The following is a 24237-nucleotide window of genomic DNA, read 5'->3' as shown; positions in this document are numbered from 1 at the left end:
CTGGTGTGAATGTCTCTGATCAAACAATCAGAAAGAGATGTAATGAGTGGTCTGAGGGCCCAGTGTCCTCTAGTGCCCGCTGTGCTCGCTGACTGGCACCGTGGAGCTCGGCTGGCATTTGCCATAGAACACAGGAATTTGCAAGTCCACCACTGGTGCCCTGTGCTTTTCACAGATGAGAGCAGGTTCACCCTGAGCGCATGTGACAGGCATGAAAGGGTCTGGAGAAGCCGTGGAGAACGTTATGCTGCCTGTAACATTGTTCAGCATGACCGGTTTGGTGGTGGGTCAGTGATGGTGTGGGGAGGCATATCCATGGAGGGACGCACAGACCTCTACAGGCTGGACAACGGCACTCTGACTGCCATTAGGTATCAGGATGAAATCCTTTGACCCATTGTCAGACCCTACAATGGTGCAGTGGTCCTGGATTCCTTCTGGTGCAGGACAAAGCCCAGTCTTATGTGGTAAGAGAACTCATGCAGTTCCTGGAGGATGAAGGAACTGATACCATTAGCTGGCCCCCATGCTCACCTGACCTGAATCCAATAGAACACCTTTGGAACATTATGTTTTGTTCCATCCAACACCACCAGGTTGCTCCTCAGACTGTCCAGGAGTTCAGCGATGCCCTGGTCCAGTTCTGGGAGGAGATACCCCAGGACACCATCCGTCGTCTCATTCAGAGCTTGTCCCGGCATCGTCAGTCATGGATACAAGCACATGGAGGCCATACAAACTACTGAATACCATTTTGAGTTGCTGCCAAGGAATTTCAGCAAGATGGACCAGTCTGCCACATCAGTTTTTCACTTTGATTTTGGGGTGTCTGAGTTTAGCGCTCCTGGGGGGTTGATAATTTTCATTTCCATCAAACAATGTGGCATCTTTTCATTCCTAACACATTATCCAGTCCATATCAATGCTAATATCCAGTTATTTTTTTCTCCACATTTGAAATACGATGTGTTTTCAAAGTGTTCCTTTATTTTTTTTGAGCAGTGTAGTTTGCCACTGAGTAGCAGAGAGCAGGGCAGAGTCGTAGGTGAGCTGGAGTGCTGAAGCTGCAGAGAGTGATGGAGGTGTAGGGGAAAAGAGACTTCATAGATCTGCACATTTTAGAGAAAGTAAAAGTATAGAGTAACATCTAAACCTGAAGCAAATGTCTTAGTGCAAGACAAAAGAGAAAAACCTTTTAAATATGTCACTTTGATACACAGAAGTGAGTTTTTAGAGGTTTAATCAATCATTGAGGGAAAGTTTAAAAAAAACACACATTGTAGGAATACTTCATTAAAGATCTGCAAGATTCAGTCTTGAAATTACTCCTAATACGTGTTCAATTGCAGGTTCAGTGTGTGTGTGTGTGAAGCAGGATGTTGTTGCTCCACGTGGTGCAGGGTACTTTAGATACAGCGTTGTGGGTTTTGTATGTGCTATAATTAATGGAGCTCACCAGTTATGAAAAAGGACTCACTTCAGTTTTATTTATATAGTGCCAAATCCTCCTTGTAAGTCATCTGGAATCGCTTCACATAGTGAGTTGAAGACCTTAAACAATTTATGTTATAGAGAAAATCCACACTTTAAAAAAAAAAAATTTAAATGTAATTGGTTTTTGCTAAGTAATAAATTATATTTGCACAAAAAATATAAAGATTAACTGTATGACTGTTAGATTACACTGTTTTACTGTATTTTAATCAGATCTAAGCATAATTTTACATATCTTTACTGTTATTTCCACAGCATTTGCAGTTTTTTAATGTTACAGCGTTCCAATTTTTACGTTAGCTGTCACGTTTTTTGATGGTCTTTTTTTGTTGTTGTTTTTGTTTTTATTTTGTATAATTGCGAAAGTGCTGTTGTAAAGACAAATTTGTTCAAAAGAAGAGCTGCTGTTTCTGTGTAAATGGGCTCTGGTGGTAGTTTCCCGTGTTTCATTGAACTGAAAGCGCCGCAGACTTTTGTTGGGGCGTCACTTTCTGTCCACTCGGCGTCACTTTTCCGTTTCACATCTGAGCCTTGGGCGCAGGACTTCTCACGGATCCTGCTGAGCGGTGATCGAGTCCGCGGCGCTGCCATGGACTTCTGCGAAACTTTTCGCGACACTTCTGTTAAAATTGCGGGTCTAAACATCAAACCACGCGAACATAAATTGGATGTAAAGTGAAACTGGCGAGAGCAGACTTCCTCTGTGGCACCGAGACCAGGACTCACAACAACTCTCCGGATCCTGGTGGGGTGAGTAGCTGCACTGCTGCCATGACTTTTCTCTTCAAGCAAATGTGTGGCAGATACCTTGTTGAGAACTTTGGAAGCTGAAAATACATCAAGAATTAGGTATTTCTCATTAAAAACATTAAGGTTTTTATCCAGCAGTGATTGAAAGTAACAAAGCTCTTCAGTGAAGTACAATTTTAATTCTGATTATGCTGCTTTTTGCTTGTTTACCATTATATTTCATATTAGTACATGTTTTTCTACTCCAATCCATCTATTAAATTGATAGTATATTACCAACATTGTCATTTGCTTGTATGCACCTATAATAGCAATATTCCTGTAATATAATACACAGAATATCAATATGACACTTTGCAAGAAGCTCTTCTGCATTTGAAGTATATTTACTTTTTATACTTCAGGTGATAATACTGTGCTGAAGCAAAAATGTAAATAACTTGATGATAGGGCTGGAACAATTAATTGACTGATTATTTGCCAATGATATAAGTATGGTTTGAATTTTTTTTTTTTTTTGGTTTTAGAAAAAAATCTCTAATTCCAGCTTCCTAAATGTGAATATTTTTCTGGTTGCTTTTACTCCTCTGTGACAGTCAGCTGATTATCTTTGAGTTGTTGATAAAACAACACATTTAAGTACGTCATTTTAGGCTTTTGGAAACGGTGATGGACATTTTTCACAATCTTCTGATTAACTGAGGAAAAAATCCAAGAGATTGTTTGGAAATGAAAATAATCATTAGTTGCGGTCCATTACATAACATGCTGGAAACAGTGCAACATTACAACTGTTTGACTCTCAATACCTCTACCATCACTGTCCAACAAAGACCGTCTACGTAAGAATTCCTCAACGGTTTACTCACAGGGCACAACATTATGATTATGTACACATTATTTTCTTGGACAGTCATTTGTTCTTTCAACAACAAGTCTCTCTCATTGACTAAAACCCTCAAACACATCTCCTTGTATCAAAATTACATATTAATAGTTTTTCCCCTTAAATATAAACTTATATGCTTAAATATAATGTGAAGTTGTCTCCCTTCACCCACCCACCTGCTGCTTGCTGCAGCTCAAACACACCAGCTCACCTACAGGCCTTTGCAGACATTCACTCCTGTCTGTTAGTCTGACAACAACTGAACATACAGACTGCATTTCTGAATGAAAAACAGTAACTTTTCTGTAAAATTTCACATTTAACATAGCAGTAATCTGAATTCCACGCCATCATATTAATGAAGAAGCTGTAATACACTTCTCTCATTTATTTCACTCTGTCATTTCACATGTATTACAAAATGACAATGAAAATAAAACTTTACTGCAATGAGAATAGAACAGATCAGATTTTGACTCGCAATCATAAATTTAATCTTGGTTTTGACAAAAACACTTAACAGGAGCTGAAGTTCAGCTTGTTGCTTCCAGCTGTTTGTAAGACTCTTTCCTCTGAGTTTATTTAATACCTTCAGAATCAGACAACAGCAACTTTTGTTCACTGCTGCATATTATGTGTTAAGTGTCACTTGAAGCAGTGTCCAATCTGTGACTCTTAGACATTGTGGTGTGTTTGGATGAAGCTGTGTCAATCTGAAGGTGACCAGTATCTTTCAAGTTGTAATATTGTAATACTTCGGCCATATGTGTTTGAGCCTGAAACTCATTTTAAAGAAAAATTATGAAAAAAAAATCCAGGATTGGAGAGAACTGGTTCTGGTTTCGGTTTATGTATGAAATCCCCTTAGTCTAAATCTGTGGTTTGAAGAGGGTTATCAGTACACTGCAGCTTGAAGGTGGAAGTGCTTCACGTGATGATATGGAATTTGCATGTCATTTTATGCTGGTAAAACAACACGTAAGATGGTTAAACTTCAGATAAGAGGCAGAGGATTGGGGTCATTTGTTGTAACCACGGTCTGCAACAAAACACCAACTGCAAAAAACGTGTTCTGATAATAGCAGGTCTTTTTATGACACCGGCAAGAAATACTAAATAATCATACTGTCTGCTTATTTTGGTCTTCCAAAGCACATCGTAAGACCACATGGACATGTTGTCAAAAAACAACAACAACAACAAAAAAAACATGGTTTATGTCGGAAGACATCTTTAAATACCCCAACCAAGAACTGTAAGAAAGGTTGAGTTCATAGTTTTAAGACTGAGATATGCAGCAAATGTTCACAACTGAGATTGGTTGTTGCTCGCAAGACTTAGCCATTTATTATTTTGCCAACTAATTAATCCATCAGTCAGTCAATCAATCAATCAATCAATCCACTCAAAAGGTTGTCATTAATTCGGAATCTTTATATTTGTCTAGATATGTATTTTCTGATAAATAAAATGAAAATCCTCCGATTATAGTGTCTCTTTTGTTTCTTTGCAGGTTTTCTGGCTTTAAAACTTCCCTCAGAAGTCACGTTGTTATGGAAACGGTCATCAGCAACACAGAGGCACTCAACCATTCAGCGGTCTTCACCCCGATCTTAAACTACACCTGTCGCTTTGATGAGGAGTTCAAATACATCCTGCTGCCTGTGTGCTACAGTCTGGTGTTTGTGGTCGGCTTCGTGCTCAATGCTGCAGCGTTATGGCTGTTCCTCAAGATGCGTCCGTGGAACCCCAGCACGGTCTACATGTTCCACCTCGCCCTGTCCGACTTCCTATACGTTGTCTCGCTGCCCACCCTCATCTACTACTACGCCAACCGAAGCCACTGGCCTTTCGGCGTGGCTGCCTGCAAAATCGTGCGCTTTCTCTTCTACGCCAACCTCTACTGCAGCATCCTCTTCCTCACCTGCATCAGCGTGCATCGGTACGTCGGCATCTGCCATCCCATCAAGGCGCGGACCCTGGTGAAGTCCCGTCATGCCCACACTGTGTGCGCCATGGTGTGGGTTGTCGTGACTGTGTGTCTGGTGCCCAACCTCATCTTCGTCACCACCTCCAGGAGGGACAACGACACCTTGTGCCACGACACAACCAGCCAGGAGGCCTTCGAGGAGTACGTGAACTACAGCTCCGTCGTCATGGTGCTGCTGTTTGGCATCCCGTTCATGGTGATTATGGTGTGTTACTGCCTGATGGCGCGGACTCTCTGTCGGCCCAGACAGGGATTATCTGCCCGCCAGCAGGGCACCGCTTCACGTCAGAAGTCCATCAAACTCATCATTATAGTGCTGGTGGTGTTTGCGGTTAGCTTTGTGCCGTTTCACATCACTCGTACTCTCTACTACACCTCCCGAGTGCTGAATCTTCACTGTGACTTCCTCAACATTGTAAACTTTACCTACAAGATCACCAGGCCGCTGGCGAGCATCAACAGCTGCATTGATCCCATTCTGTATTTTCTGGCCGGGGATCACTATCGCTCCAAACTCATGTCGGTTCTGACAGGAAAGAGATGGACGACGAGCAGCCAAACACCTGAACAGGCACAACCGAACAGTCACTGCATTATTGGTTTGGCTGATAAGAACTCGGCCAGAAAAGTTAATGAAGAGGCTCAGGGATAGTTGGGAATGTTAAGTAATAAACATGTAAATACTCCTGGCTAAAATAACATTTTTAATGGGAGGTTTGGTCCAGAACTAGTTTACTGGAACATTTATTAACAGTTTATGCTTTCACTCCATCCATAGTTACCATGCTTTGACTGCCACAAATTGATCATTACACAAACTCTGTACAGTATTTACACTGAGAAAATGGTGCCTCTGCAGAAGACAGTGAGAAATTTGAGTAAAAATCTTTGACACAGAGGACTTTTAGTGAGTGACAGATGATTCAGTCATTGAATTCTTACATATAGAAAGTTTGATTGACCATCCACTGTTCATATCTGCCAGAAGATCTGACTGCGGTCTCAATAATAAGACACTTGTGAGGCAGTCCTTCCTGTTTTATCAGCCGTGTTTGCGTGTTACCCAGAAACTGCAGCTCCACATCCCAGCTGTTTTTGTCCTTCAGCTTCCACAGCTGTCTTTTGCTCCGCTGTGGAGAAGTGCAATGAGACGGCTCCGGTCAGTCTCCCTGGTTTCTGAAACCACCCACTCCTCAGCAGAGGGAGAAGGGATTTTCCTTTTTCCCCCCTCTTACCTTTGGGACTGATGCGTGGAAATTTAAAGGTCTTTTTCTATCAGTGATCCAGCATGAACTTCACAGGAAGATTGCAGGAGCTTAAGTCATTTCTGGAAAGTTTGAGCCCTCCACCCTTGTTTGTAATGTTGATGCATGCATCTACGCTGGAGCAGATGTTTTCATACAGCACTGTGCCATACGGTGTTCTGGGAATGTGAATCACGAGCTCTATTTCCAAAGTTGTTTTTGTAATTACAGTTTTATGCGTGCCATAAAGTGTTACTGTGCGAGTTACTGTTGTCATAAACTGTGCTTCTTGACCTGATTATGCAGGGAATCTTTTCTGTTGGGTCAGTGTGAAATGTAATGTTCTGATTAAAAGTGTAGTGTAAAGTGATCTACGAAAACAGGAGATGCACAAGAATTATTTATTCCTTTAAACCCTTCAAATGAAATCAGTGCCTCAAACTAAAAAAAAAAGAACATTCTTCATTTGAAATCTAACGTCAACTACACAGAGAGATTTGAACGATAAAATGTTGGTGAGAAAACAGTTTGGATCTTTCACGTTATCATCTCTACATACCATTCCACTCGAAAGATTGATTTCTGGAAGAATGTTGACACTACTGGATGAGAAGATTAAAAAGCACTGCTTATCTTTAGATCACCCTTCCTTGTATCTTGATGATTCCCATGTAGTAAAATTCACGTTAAGATGAAAGAATCCCTCATTATTTCAACAACGTATAGCCCTTTTTAAATCCCAAGCTTCATACTTCTAGGCAGGACTGTTACATCTGAGGAGGTCTGACACCTTTTCCATCATTTTATTTGTGTTTGTTATCTTTTAAAGCTTTGGAATTTTAACTTTTACCCACATCAGATTAGCTACAACCACCCACATGCAGTTTGTAGTTATAAATTTCACTTTAAATTGTAAAGCAAATAAAAGCCCCTCTTGCAATGATGTGCTAATAACCATTAATCTAATGAATGTTTCATACTCTTGATCATGAAGACATGTCAGCTTTGTGCGGATTTCTACAGCTTCCCTTGCAGTGAATGGCACACCTCCTGTGTTGCCAGATTACCAGCGCCTCCCTGTGGTGTGATTTTGTCAAGAAGCTGTTCTCAGGAGCAGGTCAGGAAAGCTGAACTACACTGTTTTGTGTTTGAGGTGACACATTCTGCATGGACACTGTAGAACTTTTTTTTAAAAAAACAAATGGCATTTTTGTGTTGTGAAACTGTCATTGCAGCGTGTTTTTGGTGGAATTTGACCCTCTGTGCTGTCTTAAAGACAAAGAATGGAAGAAGAAGAAGGCAGTCTACATGCTCAACACAGAAATAAGGTGAGGTAGTCGAGATATTTTAAATTTATGAAGAAAAATAACTGAGTTTCTCTGTGACTCTAAAACATTTTAGGCATCAAATGAAAACCTTAACTCGAGAGGCAGTGTAGGAGCTCAGGACCTTGTTGGGCTGTGACCCCTTCCACTGCCAGCAAACATTCTTATTGAAGGCATTTACTTCACCCCAGTGTTCTACAGGAGAAATGTTTTAATAAAGTCAAGTGAGTCTTGATCATATTTCAAGCAGGGTCTGTCTTCTTTTTATTCCAGAGGGCTGTGTCTCTACAAGCTGCCACTTGTAGAGCAGACTAGAGTTTAATGGAAGGCAAACGCAACAAAGACAAGAAAAGTAGGTGGTTTTTAACATTACAAAGGACATGCAAGTTTTAGATTGTTTAGTGACAGAACTGATTGTGATATGTTCAGGGCCTCCTGTACAGGAAATGATTAAAAGGTTATTCAGGGTAAAATGCACCCTCATTGTTGACTTCTCACTTGATTTTCTGAACTTGCGATATTTCTTGCCTCCTTGAGTTTCCTGATTTGCAAAGATTTGGATTAAACATATAAAAAGAAGAGTTAATTAGTGATTTTGTGTCACACTGAATAATGATCCATGCTACCATCCAAGCAAAGTTAAAGCAGATATTCATGTAAATGACTCAAATTCTGCAGTCCTACTGTCAGGTTATGCTGTCTGAGGACACATTGGTGAGTAATTCAAGATGAGATGAAGCTTGAGGAGGTATTATTGTATGAATCTGGAGAATTGTTTGCTGTGTAGCACAATATTTCCTTTAAACTAATCTGGGAGATATAGCAAATATTACCAATGCAGCTCACAGCAGGACACAGATATATTAAACCATGCGCTTTTGCTTTGTCCATCAAGATAACTAATGTTAATTACCTGTTAAGGAGGTTTCTTTTTTGGTAGGCTTAGTATTTTGCTGAAGAGGTCAGTTGGTATAAATAAATACCAAGGCAGAACTGCGTGTTTGAGCCCATTTAGACATGATTTTGATGTAGATTTATTGGGGAAAGAACGCACAGGAAGCCTCAAATAAACAACTTAGCTGAGTGAGCCTGAAGAGAATGGAGCTACTTTTATTTTTAATTCTAAGATGGTCACATTTGAGCAATATCTAACTTTAAATTTAGAGAATGGGGCAAAGCATTGTCAGATAATTGACAATTAAGGGCCCAGCCAATCGAAAACGACATTTGAAAATAAATAAATAACGTATTTAACAGGCTTGTGTTGTTTAAAAAAAAAAGCTGAATTATCGCGACAGTATCGCGACAGTATCATGCTCATAATTCATATACAGAAGAAAAGCAATGTGGTGCCATGTGGGGCATTAGATTTACTGGTTTCTAATAGATTCCGTCGTTTCCATAAGTGGAAAAAACATCATTTAACGACATCATTCTATGTAAATCGAACTCAAATTGGGCTAAATTGGGCAAATATGCTCTCCTCTGCTGTTTAACTGCCCCCTGGGTTTATTTGGATCCGATCTCCAAGTTTACCTGAATCGCTTGGAGGCTCCTGCAGCAGACAGCAGCTGTGAATAAAGCACTTGATGTCCTCGGCCAGTGAGCGTGTCTGCGCTCAAGGACGCAGCGGATGGAGAGCACAATCAACGATCGGATTCACCGCGTTCAGAGGGGAGAGAACCGCGCTCGTTTTGTTATTATAGAAATATAGAAAAGTAACCTGACAGTCGAACACCCTTAAAACTACTTTGAGAAATCCATTCAGCTCAGTGCCTCCATTATGATGAAGTTTGTCCTCAAGCAGAGACTTTAAAATACTGTTAACGAGCTTTTCTTTAGGCTCCCAACTTCAGACTGATTAACACAAAAGACATGTTGTTATTTGTGGTTTTTGGAAGTGCATAATTGAGGCATTGTTTGGCATTTTCAGTGCCACCAAAAAGGCAACAATAATGAATTAAAATCAAGGAATGCAAGTGACGATAATGGAGATATTGTGGTTTGTTTAAAGGCTCAACCTTACAGAAAACTGATTTCACAACCATATCATATTTTATACAACAACAAAATCAGGGACGATATAATCTTAAATCATTTAATCATTGTTAGAAATAGAAGAGGGGGAGAAATTACCAACAAGTATAGAATCTCTCCTTTCTTTTTTAATTAAAAGGACTCATTCCTGTTGATAAATTTTGTGTACTGATTGTGAGATACACCCACGCCTTGGCCTAAAGTGATGCATTTGTTGAGCCTTGAACATTTTTTTCCCTCTCCCTCTGTGTTTTTCTCTTGTTTGGCAAATTATAAGGCAGAGACGAAGGGATTTCAAGGACGCGTGGACTTCAATTTAATCGAAGAGGCTGAGAGTGGAGTGGAAGAGTGACACACAGAGGAGAGAAGTTCATTATTCTGCTGAAAAGGAAACCAATGGCTTTCATAGTCGCCATGGTAACTGGCCTTTCTTTTGCCGCCAGACCTATGATAAGGTACTTCACAGCATTAAGCACAATTATTGCAAGGTAAAAGGGGGAAATATTGCTTTCCAAATGCTAATAGATGTTAGATATTGATTGGCATGGCGATTCATACAGAAGTGTGCCCCGAACTGTTTCACCTGCCTGACTCTCTGCAACCTTTGATGAAATTTGATGGAGGTGATGGATAGGCCTTTCTTTTGTGCCACTGTGGGCTTCAGCTGCTCCTGCATCTCTACTGGAGCTGCAGAGGAGGAAAAAAAATACGTACGCACACTTTATGTGGACAGATTAAGCAGTAAAACAGCGAGATAAAGCAGCTAGGAACGTTCTGAGAAAGTTCTGCAAAGTTCTTCTAATATTTCCAGGTGTACGTTTTGTTTTAGTCACCAGAATGTTCTTCTTTAAGGTAAGATTCTAAAAACATTTAGTGATTATACTGTTGGACCATTCTGCCTTAATTCTCAAACACTAAGAATGTTCTTTCTTTGTTTTCACGGATCATTGTGGGAACATTTATTAGATTCTGTAATGAGTTTGCTCGACAACATCCCTAAAACATCCTCAGAACGTTATAGGCAAAATGTTCCACCTTTAATAAATCACATTACAGGAACGTCTTATTACAAAAAATCCTCTGAGGCTTCGATCACATCTGGAGAACGTTTTCCGTATGTTGCACAGAGAACAGCCTTCCTTTATATCATTGCGGAAACATTTAATAGAAGAATGTTCTATATTGCATTCCCTAAACAGCATCCCCAGAACTTTACAGGCAAAATGTTCCACCTTTATTACTATTTCACTTTACAGGAACATGTTATAAAGAACATTCTGTCAGCCCAGGTCTCAAAAACATCTTGAAAATGTTTTCTGAATGTTGCATTATATAGATCCTATAGTGTGTTCTCTCAACATCATCGCCAGAACACTGCAGTCAGAATGTTCCACTTTTGTTACATTACAGGAATGTTTTATAAAAAAATCATCACAGGCCTTGATAACATCTAGACGACATTTATTGTATGTTGCATTCTTGGTTTGTTCTCATTGTGGAAACATTTAATAGGACGTTTTATAATGTGTTCCCTCAACAAAAAGATAAAATGTTCCATATAATATATCACATTACAAGAATGTTATAAAATATTCTGCTAAAGATACAATCCGTGAACTGAGGCCTCGGTAACATCTGGAAAATGGCATGTGTTGCTGCTGAAACATTTTCTAGAAGGACATTTGTATAATGTGTTCCCTCAAGAACAACCCCGAAACACTGCAGCCAGAATGTCCCAGCTAACAGGAACATTTTCTAAAAGTCATGTGAGGCCTTGATAACATCCTCAAAAGGTCCTCAGAACAGTGCAGCCCGTTCCACTTTTGCTAATATATTAGGAATATTTTTAAAAATTCTAATAAGTCATCTGAAAAAACACTTTGAGGGTTTGTTTGAGAACATCCGTCCTTTGTATCAGTCCAGAACCACTTAATAGAACAAATTTCTATAATGTGATCCCCCACCATCCTCACATTATGTTGAGAGCATTACAGACTAAATGTTCCACATTTGCAAATATCACATTACAGGAACATGAAATGAAGAACGGTCTGTCATCTGAAGTCTCAATAACATCTTGAAAACTGAATGCTTCCTTTAGAACATCCTTCCTTTGTTATAATTGCGGCAAAATTTTCTGGAAGAACATTTCTGTAATATGTTCCCTTAAGAATGTCCCCAAAACATCACATTTCAGCAACATTTTATTTTTAAAAAAAAATCACCTGAGGCCTCAATAACACCTGAAGAACAGCATTTTTTCAAGGCTTTACTAAAAACATTCCTTTTTTGTTACAATGGAACGTAATAATCTGTGTTCCTGACAACATTCTAACATTATATTAACTTTATTGGAATGTTACTTTAAAGTAAAATAAAATATTCTTAAAGGGCTATTTGGGCATTTGATTTAAACGTTTTCTTAAAAAATATATTAGAACATGTAGGTAATGTTGGCAAATATGGGGGGAAAACACAAGAAAGTTGGGGTTTTATTACATTTTTGTCCGCTTTTCCAGCTCTCTGATTGCCAAATGTGTCATAACATAAATACTAAACAGCCCCCTTCACTTCATTAGCATCCCATTTTGTTGTCAAGTGACCCTGGTGGCTTTCTAACATAAAACCAGGTTGGCCTTGGTAGCAGGGAGGTCAGCACCAAGCATCAGTCCAGGCCATGATGGAGGGGGGTAGCTGGTGATGGAGGTTTGTCAGTATCAGCCTGCTTGGTTGAGGAGAGGATGGAGGATTAGTGGAGGGATGGGAGGCTGGTGGTGGTGGTGGGGGGGCAAATTGTTTTAACCCCTATTACTGCAACTGCACGGCGCTTCTCTTATCTAGGCCCCTGCAGCCACTCATTAATATTCTGTACATATGGCAGTGCTTTCTGTATCATTGTCTATTAATGGGAGGGATAATCGCTCATTCAATTATCAGGCAGTCAGCAAAAGACCAACCGCGCCTGCACAGACCCTGGTTCACATCGTGGCACAGCCCAAAATAAAAAAGGAAACCCAAGGCGTGCCAGGGAGGAGGTGAGCGCGATAGCAGGGATTACAACGTATTAGTTAATAAGTCGTGCAGCAAGGAATTATGTGGAGCAAAAAAAAAAAAAAAAATCTTGTTGGAGAAACATGCCAGAGGAGGGTTTCTTCTTGTTCAAGTCCCGCACTGACTCATCAGTGTCACGGCCGTGTGATCCATGCGGTGCTTTCAGGAGAGCATTTCTTGCTTTTTAAAACGCAAGCAGCTCCTCCTTTTGTGCCACTGACCTGTGGATTGGAAGAAAAAGAGGCGCCTTTGATAGCTGCGTGATAGACTCCGAAAGCTCCGCTGAATAAAAGCTTGACCCTGATGTCTGCGGGGCCAAAAGATCTGTGAAGTGATCAAATTTAGTCTTCATCCCTGTTGATCTGCGCCTTTGTGGCCCCGGGACCTTGCGCCGTCTGCGTCCGAGCTGCAGAGGCCACGGCCTGGATATGAAGGGAGGGAGGGTTACTGATAATAGTGCGACCTTTTGGCTGTTTTGACCTGGGGAGACCCTTGTTGAGTCAACACACACACACACAGAGACACTCACGGAGAGTTGGAATTAGATTGTTTAGTTCCCCAAGAGCGCAGAGTTTCCTTAGGAGTTGGGCCATGAGCTTGGAGAGGCAAGGAGAGGGAGGGAGAGGAGGGGAGGGCGCACGGAACTGTTGCAAACGGGGGTGTTTGGAGAGAGTGTGAAAAAGATAGGAGGTGAAATGTTAACAAAATCTTATAAAATCCGTAGTTTGATAAATTTTCGCATTCTGAATGAACCGCGGACGGCTGGAGGCTGCTGGAGGGGCCTTTGTTGGAGGTCCCATTTTCCCTGGCGGAGGCAGCGCGCTCACAGGGTCAGCGAAGTTACGAAAGTAATTAAAGCTCCGGTGATTCAGTGGCTGCTGCACAGAAAAGAAAGCAAGCTGTCATTCTGATTTAGAAAATAAATTACAATTTTAATAATGGGGGGGGGGGGGGGGGGGGGGGGGGGGGGGGGGGGGGGGGAGAGGAAGGAGGGTGGGGAGGGGAGGGGAGGGGAAGGGTGGGTGGGTGGGTGCGAGAACGTCTAGAGCCTGGGTGGGTGAGGAAACGAGAGGGAGATGGGGGATGCTGGGTGGGAGGGAGGGGTCGGGGGGGGGGGGGTGCTGGCTGCCTACTTATCAATAGTTGCATTTTTTTTTTTTTTTTTGAAACCGCATCGGTAGTACATTGCGAGAGCACAAGTGCCCTTAAAAAAGAAAACCCCGGAACATTAACATACTGATTTCATGCGCATGGCAAAGGGCCTGAGCCAATATCAGAGAGGACTCAGCAGTCCTATTGTCTGCGGGGACTCTGGTCCCCTCTGATATGAAAATTCAATTATTTTATAACTAGATCTGGCGCTGCGTTTTGACAGTCGACGGTAGCGCCTTGCCAGCTGCATCAGTGTGGGGGACCAGAGGCTCCTGATAGCGAGAGGGAGGCCTTTCAGACATTGACATGTTTTTGGGGGGACAAGATTGCCTAAATGTGTTGCATTTAAGGCCTGAAAGTTAATCTAATGCACCGCCATTATCTCACTCAGGTAATTCCAATACCGTCCTCAATCTATGTTTACGCTCATGCGCGCAGCCACATACTCGCACATCCATTCATTCTTGCACACTTTGAATCTGATTCCCAGGCTTTCTGCATCCAAACAGGTAATGTATTTATTTATTTCCGAGCGCTGCATATTCTCAGGGAGCTGGAAACTATATAAAAATAGAAGTTGTTTTCTAAGGGGGGCATCAGCAGTTTCTGTAGGAGGACACACACAGGGAGGCATGCTCAGTGTCAAGCAGCTTCTATTTTTTTTTTTTTCGAAAAAGAAAAGTTTTTTGCGTAAAGTAGTTCCACAATATACAGAGTTGCATGTGCCTGAGAGTGGAATATGAAGGACGTTTTTATATGATTTTTTCTTACTTTGCAGATTCATTTTTGTTCTCCTAAATAGAGAATTTTCCTCCAGACAGCCAAACTTTTGAGGTGGCATCCACGCAGACAACACAAGCTGGCCTATTTTCTGCCTTTTACGGGCCCAATCCTTTCATTAACTCCGCGGCTCATTGTGAGTGTTCTGAGGGGGGTCTGTTAAGATTAGGGAACAGGAAGCAGCCCCCCGGTATGGCCCTCTCTACTCAGACCCCACTGTGTTGTGCTTATTAACCCAGCCTGGGAGAAGACGTACCTGCCTCCCTCATTAGGCCGCCGTGGAGTGCGCGCTCAGGACGCAGAAGAATGGAGCATTAATTAGTATTCTCTGCAGGGGGAACTGCCATTAGCACTTAATTAGCGCTAAGAGTACCATTCAGTCAGGCAGCCAGTTAGTGTCTAACATAATATGTTCAGTGTCTTTTTCCCTGTGTGTCATGGTAAAATACTCATGAAAGACCTTGTTGTTTGTCTGTGCACGAGTTCTGCTCCCATACACTCTAAAAAAAGAAAAACGTTTTGGGCTCAACACAAAAATGAAAGCGTCTTTGTGAATTATGACAACTTCTAATGAAATTATGTTCAGCCAACAAAATATGAGGAGTTTGGGGAATTAGCTTTTCCTTTGCAATCAGGGGTGTTAGAAATGACCACCTACTTAATGACTGGGAGCAAAAACACGTTTTTAGATTGATTACCCACATTGTCAGTCCAAATACTATCTATTTTAAAGGAACTTTATCTATTATTATTTTTGTAATGAAAGTGTGTTCCTAAATATTATTGTAGTTCTTAGTCTGCAGACTTTTAAACGTTAAGTTGGGGTTTAGATTGCTAGATTTTTCAGCAGGTATATTGTATTCTTCATTATTTTTTAAAGAAAGTCCTGTTAAAAACAAACTTTGAAGATATATAAATATGAGAAAACAGTGGAATACTGTATTGTTCAAAAATTGTAAAAGACTGAAAATAACAGCCAATTTAAAAAATACATTTAGCTGAATTATATATAATAAAAAAGTGCATTTTTATAGTCACACACTGTGAAATCACAAATTACTATTTGTAAAAAAAAATACAGCTTTTTTTCAAATTTGCTATATATAATAATACTCCTCGCTCTTTAATACACATCTTTGCAAATATCTGCAAAAATAATATTTTAAGATTAAAATACAATTTGAAAAGGGTAACTTTACAGTCAGATGTTGCAAAGAACAAAGTACTGTTGGTAAATGTATGGATTTTGGACGTTATTGACAGTTTTTCACATTTATTTATTTTTACAATTAACATTTCATTAATATTTTATCTGATTTTACTAATTGCTAACTGTTATGTAACAAAGCAGGAAATTCTGTAACATAGCAGTAAATTGTTCTTTTAAAAAATTGATGAAACACATTGCATTTTTACAGTGTAGTACAGCCAGTCTCATTAAACTATCTTGTTTTAGTTTTAAATCACATAAAGAAAGTTTTGCATTGATGAAATCATCAACATTATTATTGTAACCCAATTCATCATGATAACGTCTGTGGCTTAAAAGGTTGATTTAATCAGTAAATATGATGGATTGTTTTGCAACCATGCATTTATTAAGAGGAGGAAGCAGGTCCTTTGGATGAATTTTACAGTGGCACATGTTAAATTTGTTTATTTCTGCTTGAATACATCTTGTAGAGGTCCAGAGCAGCTGGACTTGTCCCCCTACAGGTCTGTGTTCCCAAGCCAGCAGGCCTCCTATAAGATTTAACCCTGTGTGCTGCTCTCTCGCTGCTGTTGACCTCCACCGGGGCAAATGCTGCTTTCTGATCTGCCCGCTCGGCTCGGCCGGTTTGGTAAAGTGGGCGATTAAGGGAGTGAGGTCAACTTTCCTCGTTGGTCTCAGGGAAGCTCCTTTGATCTGCTGAGTAGGCATTCCTCTCTCCTTTCTCTGTGTTCTCTGTCCAGCACCGTCACCGCTGTTAACCCGCCTCGGTCCACTCCAAGGCCTCACCGCTCTCACTCTGCCTCTCTGCACTCACCCCTTCTTCTTCCTTCCCCACTCTCCCCACCCCTCAGCGGCTCAGTGCGGATGGTGGCAGTGGTACCTTTCACTTCCCGCAATCTGAGAGGCGGAGAGCTGTCATTTGCCAATTTGGCCTGAATGGGGCAGACAGCGGATTGAATGTCGTTTTCCCACCAGGCTGCACCATCCAGACCAGCAGGGGAGGGAGGGGGACACACTGGAGCAGGGTGTAATGCTAGAGTAAAATTAGAGCTTTGATGGCAGCTAATAGTGTGTGATGGGTCGCCCTGACGTGGGTTTCCAGTAAAGACGCCACAGGTTCCCCCTCGCTCTGCTTCCCTCCCTGGATCTCTGCCTCTCTCTGTCTGACACACCTATAAGATTACCAGGGCCGGCCTTCTTTCTCAGAGCTGTGATTTCTCCCTGATCTGTGTAATTATACATCTCCAGCTGCAAGCCTGGCTGAGTCAAAGGGGCTGGACGGCTCCTGTTTCTCTGTTCACACACACATCAGGACGGCTCTGCAGAGCAAAACTCAGAGTCTTTAATACTTTAACACCTCCAGGTGAGACACAAGCAGCAGAAGACTCTCACTTGACATTCGTTTATTGCATTACTGGGATGATTCCACAAATCCTGTTCTATGGTCTTCTGCCTGTCTTTGACAGCTCATTCCCCACTTTTCCAGATTTTGGGAGAATTGCTTTAAAACCCAAGTTTGACCTGATGGCATGCTTTGGAGGTCTGCCAGAGACAATGTGACATAAGTCCTGTTTTCTCTTCAGTGTGAAAGTTCATACTCTATGCAGTGATAATACCTTACACGGGGAAAATAGAGAGAAAAATGGTCTGTTTGGCAATTAATCTTATTTGTCCACGTCAATCGGCTGATACATCTAGAGCAAATCTATTAAAGGATTAATACTCTGAATAAATTACTGAGTAAAAATAGCATGGCTTTTCAGTGAGTGAGTGAAGATTCGCAGGTTGTTTGTGTATTTTATATCACTATAAACTGAATCCCTTGAGTTTTTTTCAAACTTTTGTTGTGCCATGGCCATTTCTTGCATTTGCATCAGTGGCAGTGCTTGCAGTTTTATTCCAGCCGCTCGCCAGCATAATTGAATGGCTGTTTCAGTGTTTAGACTCAGAATATGTTTTAGCTTTGTGCGCTTTTAGTTCTTTGAGTTTGCTGTGTTGTGATGGTCCAGTGATGGATTTGGTTCGGATGGGAAGGGTCCCAGGTATCGCAGCTGTTTCCTTCGGGGGCGCTTTAAAATCCACATCAATCACTCAGGCCTAAGCTGCCCCTCCCTTCCTGCTCCCACCGCAAGACACGAGGATGCGTGAAACACAACACTGAGACCTGCCTCAAGGCTACCAGGCACACACACACACACACACACACACACACACACACACACACACACACACACACACACACACACACACACACACACACACACACACACACACACACACACACACACACACACACACACCTGCACATACACTCTACATTAGATGTATTGATAGCTTCTGAGGCACGAGCGGCACTGTGATGCTCTGACACATGGAAGGTTAAAGGCTTCTTAAATATCCATATCAATCTGCACGCTTGTCAGCTCGACAATGACGGAAACAGAACACCATCACCAGCAGCAGCGAGTATCGTCCTCATCTGTGCAACATTAGAGAAATAGATGGTCTCTGCAAGACATTCCTCTGGATGGTGGCCAGGCATGGAGGGTGAATTATAGCTGGAACGTCTTGGTTTGTTTGCAAAGGCGAACATATTTAACGTGCATGCTCAAGTGTGGATTTTTGCCACCCGTGTTTGGTTTGAAAGTCAGAAACGTAATCTGTTGTTTTAAAGTGGATCTGATTGCACTGATTCCATTGTCCTGCTCTTTCTCGGTAACGCATATATGCTTGTGACTGTGCAAGGTGATTGTCCTCTTCCTGCTGCACAGAGAGCATTGTACTCTTGCTCTCCTGGGATGGGAGATGTTTTGTTTTTTGAGCTCTTTCACACCAGCCCTGCCTCTTTTTTAACACAATAGCCCTCTCTCCTCTCACCCAGCGTGGCAACCCTTTCAAACGGGGAAGCTCCAGGTCAGTTTCCCTTGCCAAGTTTTGCAGCCTGCCATGTTGTCTATTCTGCTCAGCTATTTAAAAAATGTTGAATATCAACAATGGCTTTCACTGGTGCATTGTCAACTTTTGTATGAAGCAATCTTGGCTGAATGAGATGGGTCCCAGAGCAGGGAGAGCTCAGCTGCAGTGTGCACTACCATACCAGTGGCTGCCCAGCTCTCTCACGCTTTTATATTTCTCTGCTGCACTGGGAGCCGCCTTGGTGGAGGTACTCCTGTTTCAATGGCTGTGGCTGGAGGCTCAGGGCCGTGGATGCCATCTTAGAGTCCGTGGTCCTGCTCTCGGGGCCTGCTGACAGTCAGCTGTTGAAGGTGTGTCTAACTGAGGGATTGGGAAACGGCAGCAGCAGCAGCCTTGGGACCAGTGAGAGCTTTGGTGAGTGTCCTCAATTTTCTGACCAGAGTGGGAGGAGGTTAGTCGCAAAGAGAGGAGAGAAGAGGGAGGGGGCGTTCAGGAAGATGGTGTAGGGAGCTTTGTGTTCTGTGAGTTGCGGTCTGTTCACATTCGCTATATTTGTTAGTCTGATTTAACCGAAATGACTCATTTTTACCTGTCACCTGTTGGTCCAGGCGCCACTCTGATCAGGCAGTAGGATGAAATATTAGAGCAGATAGCAAAGTCTGGCAACTCAAAGGTAACTTAAAATGTAAAAGTAATGCAAGATATGAAAGTTCTGCTGCCCTGTTGTCATAAAAAATACAGAAGAAACTCACTGCAGCAATGCACTTCTTTGATTACAAACCCTGTACAGCCACGATGACATTTTCACAATGTTCAAACTCCCTCCAGCTCTGAAGCTTCGTCCTGTGTGATATGCACACGGGACGCATCAGTGACTTTATGCTGAGCTCTGTGTACATCTGTGTTTGTATACGGATGGAGGCAAGAATGAGAGCTTGCTTCCAGATAATAGTGGCTCCGACTCTTTGTCCTGCTGTCAGCCAGGAGAGGAGCGCGGCTGGAAATCTCTCCAATGCAGCGGCAAACATCTTGTATGTTTCAATGACATATCAGTCTGTGGGGCAATGAGCCGTCGCCTCTGCACACTTCTGATCTGTCCGTGTGTTTGTGGGGAAATAGGTGGCACGACGGGGAAGCTGCATTAGTGAAAGCAAACGTGGATATAAGCGGGAATGTAAAAGTAAAGCAGCATGATCGCACCACAATGGACTGAGCCACTGACATTTGGTTCAGCATTTATATTCAGACATACATGTTTGTTTGTTTTTTTACATTTTAAAAAGTCTTTTCACTTGGCAAAGCAGGAGGAAACACTAATACTTAATACCACAAACCACAAGTTAAGGGATTCCGGTAGGAGTTAAGAAGAAGCCAAATCCAATTTTAAAATGAAAAAATGCATTTCTCATCCAGCATGGTGCAAAAATTTTTTAAAAAAAAATGCCACTCACGCTCACAAAGTTAGGTTCTGATTCTAGATTGAAACCACCTTTTCTTTTTACAGCAGTGATTAAGTCATACATTTACCTAACTGTAATTAAAATCTCATCAAAAACGTGAAATAAATGTCACTTTTAAAAATATTTACATGAAAATCTAAATATTGGAGTGGCAGTAAACAAAGCTGAAACATCCCAGGACCTGTGCTGTCCTCTGTCTCACCTCTCTGAGCTCAACCCAGGGCAAGGTGACCAAATTCATCTCAGACCAGCCCATCCATTATCTTGTCAACACAGCCAGCTCCCCACCTTAGTTTGCTCTTCTCCCAGAAGACGTACTCTAATGAAATACGCAATAATCACCACACTTATCTCGTCATGCTCAAGGTAATTAATATATTTAGAGGGCGATGCCTAACTCTTAATTAAATTATGCCTCTTTTAATGAGACCTTGACTGGGACTAAATTTATGACCACTATCTGCTTTATCAAGTGCTTGGCATGCCACAGAGATTTGTCATTTCCCCCCTCAAATCGCAGCCAAGATTACACATTATGATGCTCATGATTTATATATCAATTTATGCTTGTTTGTTTCTTTATTTAAGATTTAATAAATTACCTCTTGTAATTACCTAACCTAGTTTTTTTTGCTGCTAAAAAAGCACCCCAATTTCTGCAATTAATGCTCGGTGCCGTATCGCTGTTACATATTCATTTTGGAGGAGAATACAGATAACAAACTTGGCGGCATTAATCATGTTACAAAACTGGGTGTATTTAATTAATTAAAGTTACACCGCAAATTAATTGTGCATTCTCACAATATTATCTTTAAGCTAATGAAGGCTCGACAAAGGGAGCGTTTCATTTTTTAAAAAGAGGCTAGATTAGTGGGATCTCAATTATGGCTAAAACAAAAGAGGGCTGCTTGCTTGGGCATGGCGCAAAGCAAGAAGTGGCGATTCAGCACTTTCTTCCAAACAAAAAAACGGAGAAAGTTTCCATTGTTTTTTTGGGGGGAAAAAGCCGAACATGGCAACGATTCGACAGATACATGGAAAATAATGAGTGCTGTAATTAGCTAGTCGGGCAATAACAGTCCTTAAAATGATCATCATATAGAGGTGCTTGATAATGCCATTCACGTGCATCAGTTTGAAGCAGGAGGCATCTGCTTGCTGACAGACTATCATTAACTTTAATGCTGGAGCAAAGAAAAAAAAAGCATCTGGAGACTGGATTTAAACTCTTCTCCTTTGTTGCGCGCACACAGCAGAGTGCATCTCACGATTCTTTAAAAAAAAAAGCAGCAAATGAGATGTAACGTGCGTCTTGTGGGGGATAAATGAAACAGATTAGAGGTTCAAGTGTGAGCTGGAAGTTTCCAGGCGGCAGACTTTGTTCCTGAGCAAACACAGAAGTCATGTTGTGCGCTTAGACGGCTTAGCACGCGCTCAGCCAGGAGCAAAAACCATATTTATTGAAATTTTCTGCTTAATTTCAACTCAATTGAAATTAGCTTTCAATGGATAGGAGCTCATAATTCACCGTAATTTAGTATTTTATTTTTCATTTAACGCATCATATACCAAATGCCTTAATATGAATGTTTCCCCCTAATCTGCTAAGTAAACGTAAAGAGTCTTTGTCTGAGGAATGACATCAAGGAGCCAGTAATCACTGTATATTCATTTAAAAATGCTCCCCACGGATGTCCTCCGCTGTGATATGATTCCATTTGCTTTTAGCTTCATTAGCCAATAACCAGAGCCAAAAACGCTGGTGTCAATTATGGGAACTCCAAGGGTCAGTGAGTATATGAATTTCAAGCTGCACGCTGCTGCACATGATTTTATTGAGTGGTCTTGTAACAGCGATTAACCCCGAGTGTGTGTGTGTGTGTGATCAAATGTGTCTGAAATGTGCATCCCTAAATGATAAGCATATACAAGCAGCAAAGAGGGGCGAGGCGATGAGGTGAAAGACTATTCCCTTTGGCTAAGTGAGACGGAGCAGAGTGTTGGGTGGTCACGCCTTGTCTGCTCATGACAGTGGCGGGTTAAAGAGATTACACCGGGTCTGTGTCAGCAGCCTTGGCCTTGCTCACACAGGAACATAATGAGGAAGGACATGCTTGGCCTGCCGGGGAGAAGGGAAAAAAAAAACGGGGGCTCAAGTTTGAAGCGCTCTGCAACAGTCAAGCTACAGGAGGCAAACAGCTTTCTGCATGTTGTTTTACAAGCAGGGGTCAATACGTAAAAGGCGGTTACATTCCACAGAGCCGAGCAAGGTGACTGTTGAGTGCAGGCACAACACTTCTGGGCTTCGACGCACCGACCACCACAAACACAATGAAAACACAAATTGCTCCGCTGCAGTGGGAGGAAGAATGCAGGCTTCTCCATTAGCCCCGAGTCCTCCTGACAGACTCGCAGCACTCCACTAAAGCTCTGCTGCAAATTGATGCACCTGTCCTCTGAATGTGTGCTTCTGCTTCTTTTAAAGGTTTGAGTGACAGTCCCCTTCCTGCTAATGACTGAACTTCCGCCGCCTCGGTCAGGAGATGGTCACTGAGGTCCGAACATGTGGTAAGTTTGTTCATTCTCTCTAATGCAGCAGCTCAGTGATGGAACAATCACAGGAAAAGTGGTGATGAAGAGCAGGGACTGAAAATCACATTTCACTCAAGTTTCCTGGTGCACAAACTTCTTATTTCTGACATATTTTTTTAAAGCGTCTTCTGGCCAACAAACTGCTTATTTCCTTATTTATCAGCATAATAAAAATAGCTTTTAAAAAGTAAACAGTCTTCCTTAGGTGCATTAATTAGTGTTTTGCTTCTCAACCTTTTTGCAATAAAGATTCTCATATGATTATGTGAGAAGAGTCTACTTCAAATATCCTCCCTTTCAGATCCTCTCACATAAATAATAAATACCTGTTGCTAGACTGGATCATATTTATTTAAAGCAGCATAAATAAATTGCAAAAGCTTTAAAAAAAAATCCTGAAATAAATGAATAAACCCTGACTGACGTGTGTTGGCGAAAAAATGTGTCAAAGAAATGAAAAAAAACAACAAACAAAACCATGTCATCAGTTCACAGAGTAAAAATGTCCGATGTCATTTTTCAACGGCAGCTCATACGGGTCAAATAAGTCAAATTACCATTAAGAAAACTAGCCCAGCTTTGTGTAATAAAGAGGCGATAATAGCAACACTTTTATTCCTTTAAATGACCCGTGAATATTATTTTACCTGTGTTGAACTGGGAGGACGCAACCATTCAGGCCGCACAATGGGAACAGCAGACCGTGCGTAAATTGCATCTTCATTTGCATTCCTGGTCCAAAAATCATGCAAATCTTAATGAGACAGTCTCCATTGTGGCTGTAATTGAAAACCCATTCTTTGTTAATTACTGTTTCTCAAAGGCCTTGTCCGCAGTCACTGAGCTGAAACAACAACAAAAAAGTTATAGATTCAGGAGGTCGTGGGGTTTAAAATGGACACGTAAAAATCATTTTTTGTTCATTTCACATGCGAGTTTTTTTTTTTTAAATATCTTGTTTGGAGGGATTTCCCCCCACAAACAACGTAAAACAAAACAACAAAAAACGAGATTGTATATGCGGGTTATAACGACACAGAGGCAATAAAAAAGGGCAATAATTTACAAGCTATTATCAGTGCGTTGTTGGAGGCTGAATGCTGACACGCAGCGCCAATGTCCTGCCGTATAATTTTAAAGTTGTGCGCGTTTTGTGCGTCATGAATCCAAATTGTGCGACCATAAAGCTCCTTTGACAGCCGAGGAGAGGCTGCGGACGCGTGGGATTAATGCCTCTGTGTCACTCACTTAGTCCACCTGAATGGATTTTAATTCCTCTAAAGCTCTGGACAAATATAACTAACATATCTTTTGTTTGTTTTATTCTCTAAAGGCCCAAAG

The 24237-nt window shown here is 41.5% G+C and overlaps 1 protein-coding gene across 5 annotated transcripts in view; it reads left to right on the top strand.

The window, feature by feature from the left end:
• Window positions 1-1750: 1750 nt before the first annotated feature.
• p2ry4 (pyrimidinergic receptor P2Y4) overlaps window positions 1751-24237 on the top strand; it is a 59813-nt gene continuing 37326 nt past the window's right edge. For 2 of the 5 annotated variants that reach the window (XM_051954259.1, XM_051954261.1), the window contains exons 1-4: window positions 1751-2244; window positions 4647-8044; window positions 10007-10184; window positions 22790-22872. In XM_051954259.1, the coding sequence (XP_051810219.1) occupies window positions 4687-5775 (1089 nt within the window). In that variant the 5' untranslated portion in view covers window positions 1751-2244; window positions 4647-4686 and the 3' untranslated portion in view covers window positions 5776-8044; window positions 10007-10184; window positions 22790-22872. Of the gene's footprint in view, window positions 2245-4646; window positions 8045-10006; window positions 10185-18844; window positions 19256-22789; window positions 22873-24237 lie in introns of those variants that run through there. The other 3 variants (XM_051954260.1, XR_007944567.1, XR_002595747.2) reach the window with 3 other exon arrangements.

The sequence above is a fragment of the Acanthochromis polyacanthus genome, chromosome 10 (genome assembly GCF_021347895.1).
Source record: "Acanthochromis polyacanthus isolate Apoly-LR-REF ecotype Palm Island chromosome 10, KAUST_Apoly_ChrSc, whole genome shotgun sequence".
NCBI lineage: Eukaryota > Metazoa > Chordata > Actinopteri > Pomacentridae > Acanthochromis > Acanthochromis polyacanthus.
This window is presented reverse-complemented; position numbering and strand designations above follow the sequence as displayed.